The 14,135-nt window shown below is 40.8% G+C and overlaps 2 protein-coding genes across 2 annotated transcripts; both read right to left on the bottom strand.

Annotated features, from left to right (window-relative positions):
* Nucleotides 1-23: 23 nt before the first annotated feature.
* utp3 (UTP3 small subunit processome component) lies at nt 24-6,059 on the bottom strand. The gene is made up of 16 exons (XM_072381942.1): nt 5,854-6,059; nt 5,601-5,688; nt 5,007-5,063; nt 4,866-4,922; nt 4,690-4,789; nt 4,532-4,600; nt 4,307-4,428; nt 4,062-4,217; nt 3,880-3,951; nt 2,698-2,738; nt 2,519-2,615; nt 1,563-1,694; nt 1,336-1,472; nt 1,196-1,262; nt 299-406; nt 24-148 (listed from the first exon to the last, which is right to left on the bottom strand). The coding sequence occupies exons 1-16, from the start codon at nt 5,868-5,870 to the stop codon at nt 59-61; spliced, it is 1,410 nt and encodes a 469-aa protein (XP_072238043.1). The 5' UTR covers nt 5,871-6,059; the 3' UTR covers nt 24-58.
* A 1,185-nt stretch (nt 6,060-7,244) lies between these two features.
* fam83e (family with sequence similarity 83 member E) lies at nt 7,245-13,718 on the bottom strand. Its single transcript, XM_072381941.1, has 9 exons — nt 13,135-13,718; nt 12,330-12,476; nt 10,122-10,246; nt 9,608-10,036; nt 9,301-9,360; nt 9,130-9,180; nt 8,838-9,045; nt 8,536-8,745; nt 7,245-7,543 (listed from the first exon to the last, which is right to left on the bottom strand). Exons 1-9 carry the CDS (start codon nt 13,597-13,599, stop codon nt 7,379-7,381), a joined length of 1,860 nt encoding a protein of 619 aa, XP_072238042.1. The 5' UTR covers nt 13,600-13,718; the 3' UTR covers nt 7,245-7,378.
* Between the last annotated feature and the right edge of the window lie 417 nt (nt 13,719-14,135).

Genomic DNA, 14,135 nt, shown 5'->3' with positions numbered 1-14,135 from the left:
CAGTATTTGTTTCAATCCCATGCTTACGCATGACAGCATCCTGCTGACCGGCTCCTCGCTACTTAAGTTTGGTGCTCTTCTTGACACCGGCACGAATACCAGACACCTCCCCGCTGTATCTCGTCTCTTCCCGACGAACATCTCGAACCTGGTGTGAATGTATGAACAACATTTAAGATATTGAAACGCACACACAACCATATACTGTTGATTCCAACAAATAAACCTATCGCCAGTACTTGGAGGCTCTTTGATGCAGTCAAACAATGTAAGAACTTTGGTCTTGTGGACTACAAACCTGGCCCTTTCTGCGGATTTTAGCCCGTCTGAACTTTTCTCTGTGCTTGACTCTGGGATTACGGTCAATCTTCTTCCTCTTTGGTGTCAGCCCCTTGTTCTTGGCCATCTGTAGAAGTGTCAGATGCAATTAGAACACAGTAGCAGGAGATCATACATAAGGTTCAATTTAAAGATGTACCTGGGAATGTCTTACACTGAAACATCCAAATGAATAATGAATGATTAAAAAGACATTGAGTGAGGAGGAAAACATTTTGTGTTATAACCAGTCATGTACATTAGAGACACACATGTGTGGAAACAACTACTTCTCCAATGTAATTCTTACTTTTGTACCTGCAGATGGAAACAATGTCAAATTAACACCTCATCAGCAAAAAAACAAAACAAAATAAAGGTCCTAAATTGATAATTCGACTCTCCAGAGCTGTGTCTTTGTAACTGAAAAAAATGTGATCCTCACTGTCCATAACATAACAAACACAACATAAATGACTTACCAAAGATTATCAACATCTACCATCATATGAAACTTAACGATCAGCATTGAAAAAAGGCTTTTAACTCCCTGTGTTACACTAATCAGCCACAACGTTTACATCTTGTTAGAATGCAATATTCTCCACGGAAAACCTGTAGAATATAAATAATAAGAAAAGTAACATTCCCATAGATGTTACTTTGACACTTGGCCACCAACCCACACACGAGTCAGAGCCTCCACACTTTTCTACCGTAGGAACGTCCCCCAGCAGGACAGCAGTGGGATGCTGTGCTTATGAAGGGCTCAAAGAACATAAACAGTTTTCAAATGGCCTCCAAACTCCCAATATACCAATGTGATTGCATGTGTGTGAAGAAAGCCCGATGCACAACCCACAGGGCCCAAATGTACCTGATAAGTGATTCCTCTCTTGTGATCTGGATCCAGCTGCTCTTCCTCTGCGTTGTTCTCCAGCAGCCTGCATTTAGAAGCAGAATTAATCAGATCTGATATCATCACAACTGCCGACTGAAGACTCAAATCACACTTACTCTTCAGCTTCTGAGTTATTGCTCTTCCTCTTTAACTTCACCCGCTCCTCCACTTCTCTGTAGAAACGCAAAGCTGCTTCCTCATCCAGGTCGGAATCAGAGTCCTCCTCAACCTCAGGCAGAGTTTCTCCAGAGTCCTGCATCCAATGTGCATTCAGGTCTCGTGTTAAAAACCAGCTCGAGCTTCACGTTGGTTCAGGAACAGCTAAAACACACAAACACCTCACCTTCTTCTTGGAGACTTTGGTCTTCTTGCCCTCTGCTGGCCGGCTGGTGGGTTTATCCCTCTCATCGCCTGCGAGTAGTTTGCGAAACTCGGGCGCAAGCCGATCATCTACTGCGTTGAGTTCGTTGATGAGCTGCAGGTGGGTGATGAGGAATAAAGAGGATTGTTTGATCAGTCATCTGAATGTGCGAGAGAATATTTTAAGAAGATGCATCCCGTGAAAGTGAGGACCAACATGAATGAGTAAAGGGGATCAAACCTGAAAGCATCAATCTGTTTGTGTCGAGATAAAAAAAAAAATAAATAAATAAAACTCCCTGCTGGATGTTTGGTACCAACAGTTGTAAAGAGTCTTCAGATGTTACCTCTTGTGTTTTGCCCCTTGTTTTTTTTTTTGTCAATTCTCAGCAGCATATAGAGTGTGTGTGTTTTTTGATCATTCCACACATGTTAAACAACAAATGGCCAAAATCATCATTACTGGGTTGGACCATGAAGCTCCACTAATAGGTCTATAAATGATGTCATGTGTTAGATGTGTATAGTTAAGCTTTTCGCATGAAGCGGTTGTTTCGTCCAGGTCAGTTTAAGCTGAACAAATTTAAGTCCTGGATATTTAAAAGAGTCCATCTGCTGCAGTTTATTGTCGAGTCCTGAAATGAAAGCCTGCTGCACGATCAACTTTATCCTCCTCCATCGCTTTTGTGTTTGATAAAATAAGCATGAACGATCAAACATTGTTTCTGCTTGAAGTGGAGTTTTCTTCTCGACATTGACCCGTTTCCATGGTGAATCACAGCACCTCCCGGATTACTTTTCTATTCTCCCCAATTTCCATATGAATTTGCTACAAATCCACTGTGACTAAAAACTTGTGAGTTTACCGTCTCAGCCCTGATCAGCTCATAGTTCAGTCTGTTAACCCCCCCCCCGGCTGAGATCAGTGTGTAGACTTACATTTCTGTAGGCCAGAAGTCGTTCGATCACAGGGTGGTGGTGAGCAGGGATTCGTTTAGCTTTCAGCACCAAGTAGAAGCTGATGTTTGTGCAGTAACTGTAACGGGAGAGAATTACCCAACACTCAATTAGCTGACTGTGCCATGACTTTGTCCCATGGAGCTACAACTGAAACTTACTTGAGATAAAGTTGCCGTTTGGTCTTGAGATAGTCAGCACCCTTTGGAAAAAAGGATAAAAAAAATATTTAGTTTCACTTAAACTGAACCCCCCCAAATCGACTTTACAGCCACATAGAGGAAAAAAACCAAAACATTAGTTTTATGACCCGAACGTTCAGTTTAAATCTCTCAGAGCTTTTTCGCTTGCATGTTTGGGGTTTCTCCCTGATGCGTTCTTGTTTTTAATTATTATTTAAGCAAACAGTCTTTTGTTTTTTTGTTTTTTTTAGGTACTTCTTCATTAAGCCAATCTCTGCAGAGCAGAGCTTGAAACATTCCCACAGACACTCCAGTTTCTGCTGTGGAGCTTTGCAGCTCCTTCAGGCTAACCTTTGACCTCTCTAATTAATGCACTTGTTGCCTCTTCTGCAAAGTCTGGTGTTCTGCCCTTGGTTGTTGTGGTGTCCTATTCCTTTAAAATAATGGCATTTATGGGGCTCTGAGGGATATTTACAGATTTTTCCAAGTTCTCTATAACTTAATCTAAATCTGTACTTCTCCAGAACTCCAGATATCACGAGACACTTACATTATACCCAGGTGGAGTTATCTGAGCTGATTATGGGACTTCTGGAGATAACTGGCAGCATCACATCATAATAAGGTTTCAAATCAAAGATATTAAAACACACATGCGTGCACAACTTTTCATATTTTCTTTTTCCCAAGAAACTTTCTCTTTTATTTGGTCTGTTTTGAGTACGCTGGGACCGGGGGGACCGGAACAGGACAGTGTACCCAGCCTCCACGTGCACACCGACATCAAGTCCGCTGAGACCTTGGAGCACCTGTGATAGTGAGGTTTGACCGCAGGGAAGCACGTCTCACAACGAAAGAAGAGACCTGCTGTCGCGAGATGCACAAGCCACAGCAGATTACTCTGCTTCCTGCCTCTAAAGCTCGGGTGGTTGGGACACAGACTGCACAACGCTCTAAGCAGGGGTGGAAATGGAATGTGCAGTTTGGCCGTAGCTATGCTTACAAAAAGAAAAATGATCTATTTTTGTAGCAGGATTCAATCAACCATTGACAATGTTATGTTCTCCTGTTATGTTTTTAAAGGGTCGTCAAAAGCAAATAAGCTGAAATACTACAGAACTCAGTATGGCAACGGATGGAGATATAGCTACATGCACTCACCTTTCCTGCCGGGATTTTTCCATCATTGACCATCTGTACGAGAGGTTGCAGCTCATCCTTCAGTTCAGCGAGCTGGACACATCGCCCAGAAACAAATAATACTTATTGATGACATTCAGTGCCATTTTTTTAAAGACTCATTAACAATTAAATGATTCAAGGTTGTTTCATGTGTGTCTGACCTTTGCCTTAAAGTCCTGAATGAGTTCAAGCAGCTCTGGCGATTCCTTTTTCAACAGCTTCATTTTTTCCTTCCGAGACATCTCTTTCAGGTCTTTGACAATCCTCTCCTGTTTTTCAATACTCTTGCCTTCTTCGGTCTCCTCCACAGCAAATTCCTTCAATAATAAAAAAAAAAAAACAGAACATCAACATCATCTCACATGTAAATAAATGCATCAAACAGCAAAGATTAACGTACAAATACCTGAAAAAGGTTTAAATCATAGTCCTCTTCGCTCAGGTTTGCGGCCAAACGTTTTTGGATATTTTTGGCCTCTTCCTCCTCCTCTTCCTCCTCAGCTTCCAGCACTTCTTGAGACTTCCCTTCTGTAACATTAAAAATGTTAAAATGTTGCATTAGCAAACATCAGGCACACAGGCAACGGAAACGTCACAGATTGTCTCATCGCTGGACACAAAAGATACTTACTGGCGGCCACATAATCTGAGTTGTAGAACATTTTCTTCTTGGTGCCCCATGCCATTTCATTAGGAAGATCTAAGAACAACAACATAATTAGAGTTAAACAGGCAAACTTAACCGTAAAACAAGCATAAAAACAAAAACAAAAAAAATCTGCTCTTTACCTTCATCCTTTTTCTCCTCTAAATCACTTTCCATATCTGTCCCTTCTTCCTCGTCCTCATCTCCTTCAGACTCCGAGTCATCGAGGGCCATCACCTCCTCCTGTGAAATTCAGGCGAGCTTGACATTGGCCTAGAACTCTGTTTGTTATCTTAAGTGAAACATCAATGCACAATACCTCATCGTCCAGTTCCTCCTCGTCGCTCTCCATCTGAACTCCGCGGGCGAGAAGTTTCTGTGGCGCCGCAGAAGAAAAAAGTTAAAGGACGCGACAACGCTTCGCTTAAGCGCCATACACAGAGCAATAAGGCAAACTTACGGCAATTTTGTCGTCGTGAAACTCATCAATTTTGTCTTTTGTGTACGCCGACGATTTCTGTAAAAATAGAGAAAAGATGTAGGAACGATCTGATGTTAAGCAGAGTAGATGGCATTTGGTCAAAGGGGCGTCTATTCAAACAGAGTTGTACGAGCTGTAAGTGTCATCAGGTCAACACGCCAGTGCAGGCGGTGTTCTTCAGATTTCGGCCAAGAAACACACCCAACTACTGTAACCTGTAATAAGGGGAACCCCGTTTTAAATTAGTTCCAGAAGAGAAGAAGGAAACAGAGGAGAAAGCCTCACAGACAGCCGCAGAAACAGGACTTACTGCACATGCAGTGAGAGAAGCGACAAATGAACAGAGAAAGGAAAATAACCAGGACTTCAACTTCACTAAACTTTAAACTGCAGTAAAAATAACTATTTGTTATATTTTAAACACAGATCTTAGCAGTATGACACCTTGTTAGCCCTTTCAAGACACTTTGTCTAGCTGTACTAAGACCTATTTGTGTCTGTAAATCAACAGACTGAAACTCTTAAGTGGAACAAACCAAACCGGATCAGGCAGAAAACAGTGTGAATCTTTACCTTATCAGGGACGGGCATGTTCTTGTAGGCTTCGGGGTCATCTTCATCATACTGCTCCGTCTTTTTTGGCCTGTGTGCTTTTGGAGCCCTGCACAGCCAAAAACAGGGGTTAGAATTAAATGGTTACTGAACACTTCTCCAAGCTCATTTCTGCTTCATAAAGACTTTATTAGCTAAGTGACCACGAACCAAAAGAAAGCCGTGCATTGAGGTGCATTCATGCAAACATGGAGACAACTTTAGTCAAACTCACCGTTTTGCTCGAACCATGACGGCAATTAGGCTGACAACCTAAACTTTAGTGAATAAAATACGGCAATTTTATTATAACCAACAAAAAGCGTTAATATCTGTCGATTTAAACAACATTTAATAGAAAACATCCAGTCGAGTCGGACAAATTTAACGCCACCACCATGTGCTTCCGCGATCTCTTCTTCTTTGGTTGAATGGCAGTAGAGGAGGGACGTGAGCGGCTCATACTGCCACCTGCTGTAATAAAAAAACAATTAAATACTATGAGTTGTTTCTGTTATTATGTTTATATGAAAACGTCTATCAAATAAGAAAGCATCGAATACTAACTCTACTGCTTGATCTGTACACGAGTCTAATAGAGAGATGGAAAATAAACAAGTGACAGTACATCAGAAAAATTACAGTACATAATGTATAACAGCGTAAACTGAATCCATGCTTTGAGGAATCTCTAAAATAGAATCTCTATATTTTAATGGCATAAAAGAAAGATTAGAAAACAGAGGTTCAGTTGTTTTTCATAAAGCTGTCGCTGCTTTAGCAAAATAAGGAAAAACTTGAATCTGCATCTTCTGGTAAGACGAAGATCGTTTATGTTGGCATCGCATCTCTTAAAGATATAAAAAAATAAACTACTTCTTCCCACTTTCTCCAACAGTCACTTAACACTCTTCTCCTCTCTAACTCTTCGACTCTGGATTTAAGCTTCTGACAGCAGCTACAACACAACAAAATATGAGGATTTTGCATTTGCTTCATTTTCCTATGACAAATTCAGTAGCTTTTTTTATCAACTATTTAATGATTATTTCATAACATTACAAATAAGTTTTTTCTCCACTCGTCGTTCCTACAGGAGCGAGACCTTTAAGGCCATAATCCAACAAGTTTTTGGTTTCCAACTTCTAAAACTCACTTTCAAAAATCAAGTCTGCCAAACCCTAAAAAAGATCCTGAGGATATTCTTTTTTGCTACATCCCTGTTGTGTCTTCATCGCTTCTCTCTTTCTTCACAGTGATACTGGCTAATCTATACCCTGTGCAAAGGTCTGATTTATCTCCTTCTTCATTTGAATGATATACAGTACTGTAGCCTATATAGTTGCACCAAGTTCACTATGTAAAAATAACAACATAACACAGCCCAAAGACTTCATCGCATAGTTTCTACCAAACAATTAATTTACTATTTCCTCTTCACTTCCACTCTTAAATGTTTCACAAAGCAAAAACTTACATTTTCTCCCACTTGCGGAATCATCAGCACAATCAGAGCCAATATGAATATCTTCAACTAGCTATATACCTACGGGTTTGCATAAATGCAAAAAACATCTGTATTTGTCCAGTTATTAGAACAGTTGACATTATTCATGCCGAGCAGCATCGGTTGTGGTATTTTGTTTATTTACAACAATATTTCAACATATGTGAAGCATTTGCGATTACATTTTAAGAAATTGTCACTGCAGACATCCCCTGCTGTGTTTCCTTGGTAACAGAAGATTCATCCTCCCTCGTCAGTCATATGCTCCTTTCCTCTTTGTCAGCAGCCCGCTCCAGTCGGAGCTGCGGGTCCTCTCTTTGGGTTCAAAAGTTTTAGAGGTTCTGAATAGTGAAGATTTTACTTCATCGTTTCTTTTCTTGATGAGGGCTAAAGCAAGCGTCGTGTGATCTGGCTCATACTGCAGAGACAACAGAATGACAATAAGAATATAAAGGTTCAGAGGCGATGGCTTTTTGTTGTTGCGACAATGACTTGCAATAATCAACGCTTCGGTGGTTGTTGGCACCAGGTTTAAGAGATGATCATAGAGATGAATTGTATTTTTCTATATTTTACCAGTTTCTTATTTCTTTTACTTGGCACTCATTTAGGTTTCTGAAAGTTCTTCATATGAAACAACTTGACTGCAGATTTTATCTTCTGGTTTAACGCCTCAGTTCTCATGTTGTGAGAACCCAGATGCTGGATAGAGAGTCAAAATAAATTCTTTCTAGAGCTTCAACTAATAGTTTTTCTGTTTACATTAGTTTTAATAGATGAGTTTTACTCAAAGGGACAATTTAATCCAAACTAAGAACACAGTTTTTTTTTCTTTTATACCTCTTGTATTATATTTTCATTGCAGTTGATTTCAGTGTTACCCATCTGAGTTTTGAGATCTTTGCCTCTAAGATGTCTGCCTCCAAAACCAGAACAGTCAAAGTGGTTCGTTACCTTAAAAAACAGGCATCCTTTGCTATGGACAGACTTCGTCAAAACCTCTATTTTTGTGGATTTCCTATGGTATCTGGCAGGTTTTCTTCCCCTCAGAGTAAGATTGCTTTCCAGAGATGTAAATGAATTAATACATTCAGTGGGTGACTGAAGAAGGGGATCATGTATAATGACTGTCATTGTGAATCGAGATTTGATCCACACTTTAAATTCAGCTTGATCCTTAAGGAAAACAAGTGTCCAGATCACTACTACACAACCAGAACTATTGAATAAAGAATAAGAAAAATAAACAGAAGAATGATGAAAAGACCCCCTTGTTAATCTGTCACCAGTGTGTTTTTCATTTAGGTGAAACAACCCTTTGTTTCTGAGACTCAGATGTATTAAAGAGTAAAGTTTGTAAAAAAAATAAGGTGTCAGGTCAAATCCACAGAGGAACGTGGCAACACTCACGCTTGCTTGAAACCTCGGTACTGGAACTCCCCTCCCATTGTGATCTACATCCAGGCTCTGCCCGCTGAGGTTCATCATGGACTGGGTCCGGTCCGACACTGTAGAATTCACTCCTCTCCTTAAGAGGTTTGACGTTCCCGGAATCCTCTTCATGATGTCACTTACCGAGCTGAAGCTGTCAGATTGCGGCACCCTCAAGATTATAGGCCTCTGAGTGAAGGAGAGAAATGCACCTCAGTTTCTCCAGCAGCTTCTAATCAAACTTAACTCAAGTGCTTTGACAGCTAAGAGCAGTAACTTACTCTAGAAGTTGGTGCATTCTCCACTTTGGAGCAATCTTCCACTGTTGCTCTCTCTTTTTCCAAATTTTGCATTAAACTTGAGGGCTGCCATCTCTTATTGTAATACTGCATTGGATCTGGTGCTTTATCATTGAGTCCTGCTGTAGTTCTGTCATATAAATCAGTGTCTTTCTCAATAAAGAGTTTCCTGGCAATGGTATGCTCCAGCCTGCAGGAGAAATTGGTTTAATTTTGGGTGTGACATTTTAATAATGTCACATTCTGGGTTCTTCTTTTAACTTGGTGATTTTACCTTTTCACTCTCTCTGTAGTTGGTGGGTCTCTGGATAAGTGCTCTGCGTTGCTAAGAAAATATTCATAATCCCAATCAACAATTTCGCTTAAAACATTAACAGAAAAAACTGAAGTTGCTCATTCACTTGTTCAGTCAATGTCACAAAAATATTGGCTTTAAAAAACTCACTAGAGAATTCTTGATTGATCTGTCACAGCGGCTGTCACTGGTGCGAAGTTTTCCCATAATCTGTCAAATTCAAGAAAGTTTCTTTAGCCAAAATTATGGGCTGCCACAAAATATTGAAACAGGGGGAATTACTTAAAGAATGTAACTGAAACTAAAGACATACTTTAACATCTTAGAATAACTTTCGTCACGAGATGAATTCTAGTTTAAAAAGTTACATTTGTGGAAATGGGTATTTATTTGAATATATTTGTGCTGTGTTTTAATGCACACGGATGGATTAGTCAAAAGAATCTGAGTTCGGTACCTTCTCTTATCCATAAACTGGTGCTCCTTGTATGCAAAGCTGTCCATAATGGGTCTGTCACTATCGTTTTTGTGCTGTGGAATTTCATCAGCCATAACGTCCTCATGTAGCTCAAGAGGACTGCCGGGGAGGCAGCGGTCTCCCTGACCAACACCCATTGCTTCCCAGTCCAGGACGCTGTCTGCAGGTGGCGACGGAGGATTGGTATTCTCAGTCTCCACACAGAGTTGTTTATGAGACCTGAGATGTGAAAAGTCTTTCAGCTGATGAGGCAGATTTGCATGAGTACCAGCCGTGACTCTCAATGGTTCAGGGGCTGGAACTGAAGCAGCAAAAAGGATCCTGAACTCCCTGTCAAACAAGTCAACGGCTGGTCCCGTCAGCACGGTGATCAGCTGCCGGTGGAGGTGGGCGTCCGTCCATGTGAGACTGCAGAGTACAGCAATGACTTGTTAGGTCACTCTCATGTGCTTGAGAAAGGAGAAGAGCTGAGGAGATGTCAATCTCCGTTTACCTGTAGCTGCCATGAATCACTGTCTGTAAATCCACCAGAAGGTAGTTGTCTTTCAGTTCCCCAACCACCATTCTTCCACTTCTTGAGCAAAATGTTTTCCCTCTGAGAACTCTGACCCTCATGTTCTGTCAGATAAAAAAAATCAGGATAGCATCACACTAAATGTTTATCTCTGGCAGAATGTTAATGCAAGTAAAATCAATGCATACTAACTTGATTTCATATGATTTTGGTCAGACTAACATGTTCACATGTATTTCAAAAGTCTGGTTTTGGTTGTGCTTACACAATAATTTGTTTATTCAATGTGTCAAAACTGATGCCACAGACAGGGCGCTACCACATGATCCACCTCTGAGGACAGACGGGCAGTCCTTCAGACTCTGCACAGGGAAAATCTGAGTCTCTGTGACAGTTCAGGCACAGCAAAAGACACAAAAACCACTATGGATGGTGTCTGAGACAGAAAAAAATCATTTTCCCTTTAGAACAGTGCTACAAATGAATATTTCCTAAAGAACAGAAAATAAACCTGAAGAATACTGGCAGGATGTTCAGTATGAGCATGTTTGTCTCAGATAGGGTTCAGCACGTTAAGTTTGAAGCTAGTCAGGACTATACAGGCTCAACAGTGAAGCACCGAGGTGGGCGCATGACTGGTGTTGGAGGGGTGGCAATTATCAGTGGCAACATGAATGTTTGTGGCACTATCAATATAGTGACTGACAAGAAGAATCCCAGCAAAAGCTTCACAGAAGAGATATATTGCAGCAGGAAAACAATACCAAACAACCAAAACACACATTTTAACAATCTAAGTTTTTTAAGGAGAGAAATTTTCAAAGTGGTCAAGTGGAAAACATTGGAGTTACTTTAAGGAGAAAAGTCGAGAAACATAACTCTCCCAGCAAAAAGAATCTGAAAAGATTTATCTCTGAAAAAGTGTCAAAACAGAGTATCAAGTTTAAAATGAAAATCTGCAAGGTGTTGCTAAAATATCTGAATTATAACCACTCTGCTGACTACCAACCCTAACCCTCGTTGCCACGAGTTACCTGTACTTACCTGTGCTTTTGAACATGTTAGTTCCATACTAAATACTCAACAGTTTAACTCAAAAGTAAAGAAATCACTGAGAGGGATAATTTTTAAAATCACCTGACACCCGAGCAGTATTGGACACTGAAGTCTTTATCACCTCGGAAGTAGGGATGCAGAATAAACATGTTAACATGTACATTAGCATTCCAGTTTTGAACCTTATTCAAGTTTGATCATACTTTGAGCATCCCAATGTACATTTTCATTGAAGTATTCAGGCCTTGGATCATGCGTGCATGGCTTAATCTAAGTTTCTTTTCATCTCAGTCAGTATGATCTTTTCTAGCGGCCACTTTTCGGTGTAGAACAGGACCCAAATGCATCACATCACATCCAAGATTGGAGAAAAAAACAAAAACTTCCCTAATTAGCAAGCATTCAAACAGGCAGGCAAACAGCTAGGCCAGCAATCGTGAAAACGCAGAACTAAAAGTAAAATACCCGAAAGTGCTAAGAATTCCAAAGCAAAATCAACCTGAAAAACAGGACAGTGTTCAAAGTTAAACGAAGAATCTGGCAAAGCTTGGAGTTATGAATACAGTTGATCTATGTAACCGGTGTTCTGATGAAAATCAGGTGACACATGAGTGTGGGGACATTCAGTGGAACAAAAAAGGGCAAGAAAAAAAGAAAAATAATGCCCATCAAAGTCTAAAGCATTTTTTGGATAGATGGACTGTCATGATATCAGATCTTAAGATCTTAAGGTTATTGCGGCCAGCATATCCCAGCTGTCATTGGGCGAGAGGCAGGGTGCCCCCTGGACAGGTTGCCAGTCCATCACAGGGCCACATAGAGACTAACGAGACACACAACCTTGCACACTTACACTCTAGCAGGACTGTCATCCCTTGAATATAGCCGAGACAAATGCTGTGTAACCAGTTTTGCTTCATGTTGCTAAGTGCACATTCCATAGCATAAGCATGCCAAAGTAACAAGACACGCTTGCAGTTTATGAAATATGTCTTGGGAGTACGCATACAGTGTGCCAAGCTTCTTATGGCTCTTGAAAAGGAAATCTCTGTCTCATTCATTGCCACATCAGACATGTATCAGAGGATGGCTGCTTGGTGTGTTGAGTCTTTACTGTAGGTGTGCACTCACCGGATGCCTTAACCTGTTAAGGGTGAAATTCTCCTGAATGGACCTTTGGTTAAGGAGAATGTAGACGGGGACATTCCGAGAGGCAGCATTATGTAAATCACCAATTATGGCACTGTCTGTCAGTCTGTTGGTCACAATGGCAATTACCTGCACAACACACAACAAGTGATTTTGGATTCAATAAACTGTTCAGATACTAGATAAGCAAAAATTATGAAAAAAATCTGCATGCTTTGAAGTGATAATCCTCCAGCTAGTGAATGTTTTTGAGAAATAAAATGAAACAATTAGTGTTATTATGAGGATTGTGTCAAAATGCACATACATCACCAATTCTTCATTGGAAAAGTTTATGATTTAGTTTATATTATCAGATCATGTCTAATTTGCAAACACCAGATTTACTAGTTTTTTTACACTTCCATATAATAGAGAGTTTTAGCGTTAGGCTGCACATAACTCATTTGGTTGATTTATAGAATATTTTATTCCTAAAAACATTGCAAAAATAGAGTTTCCCTCTTTTCTTATTTTTCTGGCTTTCAGCATTTTCATAGTACAAGGAATAATTTCCTTGCTGCAGATTATCAATTACTGTTATCGTGATAAAAGTAAGTTATTTAATTTACCCCAAGCCCCTGTGGTGTACCTTTGTTTATGAAGAGCTAACTTACTAAAACTAAACTGACTAAAACGTTTATTTTCTTCCAAGATGTCATGGTGCAAAAGTCATTTTTGTGCTTCAAGGCTTCTCTAATGGAAAGATGTGCTGTGGGTATACATAAAAATTCAAACCATTTCATACTTTTCTGGCCTTCTGCAAGTGTCGTCTGATGACCTCTCTGACGGGTGGCTCTCCCTCGGCAGGAGGATTGGTGTGGACTGCTACGCTCGCTTCCAGCACAGAGAAGGGTTTGATAGGCCACCCCAGCTCCAGGTCCGGGGGTGGCATGTCTGTGTGGTCGGGGAAGTAGGTGGAACAAAAATCCTCCATCTCTGAGCTGTTTTCCACGCCATTTTCTTCTTCTACCTGCGGTGGGTTTAAATGATAACTCTGAGCCCAGCTGGTTATCTGGCTGACCTCTTCGGGAGATAAGAAGCAGCCGGAGCACTTTGAGCCGATGGAGCTGTAGAAGGCCTCTGGTCCTTCACTCAGGAGTCTCTCCACTGCTTCACGCTCCTCTTCACAGTAGAGGAACTCCGGGGAAGACTTATCCACCGGCAGGAAAACAACATTCTCATTCAGACTTTGTTCTTGGGAGTTGGACATGACTGCAGTGCTTTGTGTCTCTGGGAACAGATTCTGCGTTTCAGAGTTTCCACCATTCACAGGAGAAGTGTGACAGCAAGTTCATCTCCAGCGAATTCAAAACACACTTCTCCACTTTCACTCACCTTTGGCACAAAGTCAGGCTGTCAAGAGCTGTCCAAAGTACATTAGATAGGTGTATCTTGCTGGTGCCGGCAATCTGGATGGCTTCTTGCCTTAAACACGAGAAAAAATACCAACAAGTTAAGGTGACCGGTTTGCTTGCTGACTTATGATAAATACTATTTCAACACACAGTGAAACTAACCTTCTGTGCAGCTTTGTCTTCCAGGTTCAGGTGTTACTCGTCGGCTCTCGGGAGCTGTGTTTCGTCATAAGTCCCCTCCCCTGTGTGAGTGACACGCACTGCTCTATTCCTTCCACTCCTTGTTACTGACATTGTTCTCAGATTCCAGACATTCAGTACAGCTGAAAAACTTTACAGTTACCCTGTCATCGACCCCATCCATCTCCGAAGACTTTCTCAGCAGTGTTTA

Source organism: Leuresthes tenuis, unplaced genomic scaffold (assembly GCF_036924035.1).
Source record: "Leuresthes tenuis unplaced genomic scaffold, fLeuTen1.0.hap1 SCAF_3, whole genome shotgun sequence".
Taxonomy (NCBI): Eukaryota; Metazoa; Chordata; class Actinopteri; order Atheriniformes; family Atherinopsidae; genus Leuresthes; species Leuresthes tenuis.
The sequence above is the reverse complement of the archived record's forward strand: the minus strand, read 5'-3'. Positions and strand labels throughout refer to the sequence as shown.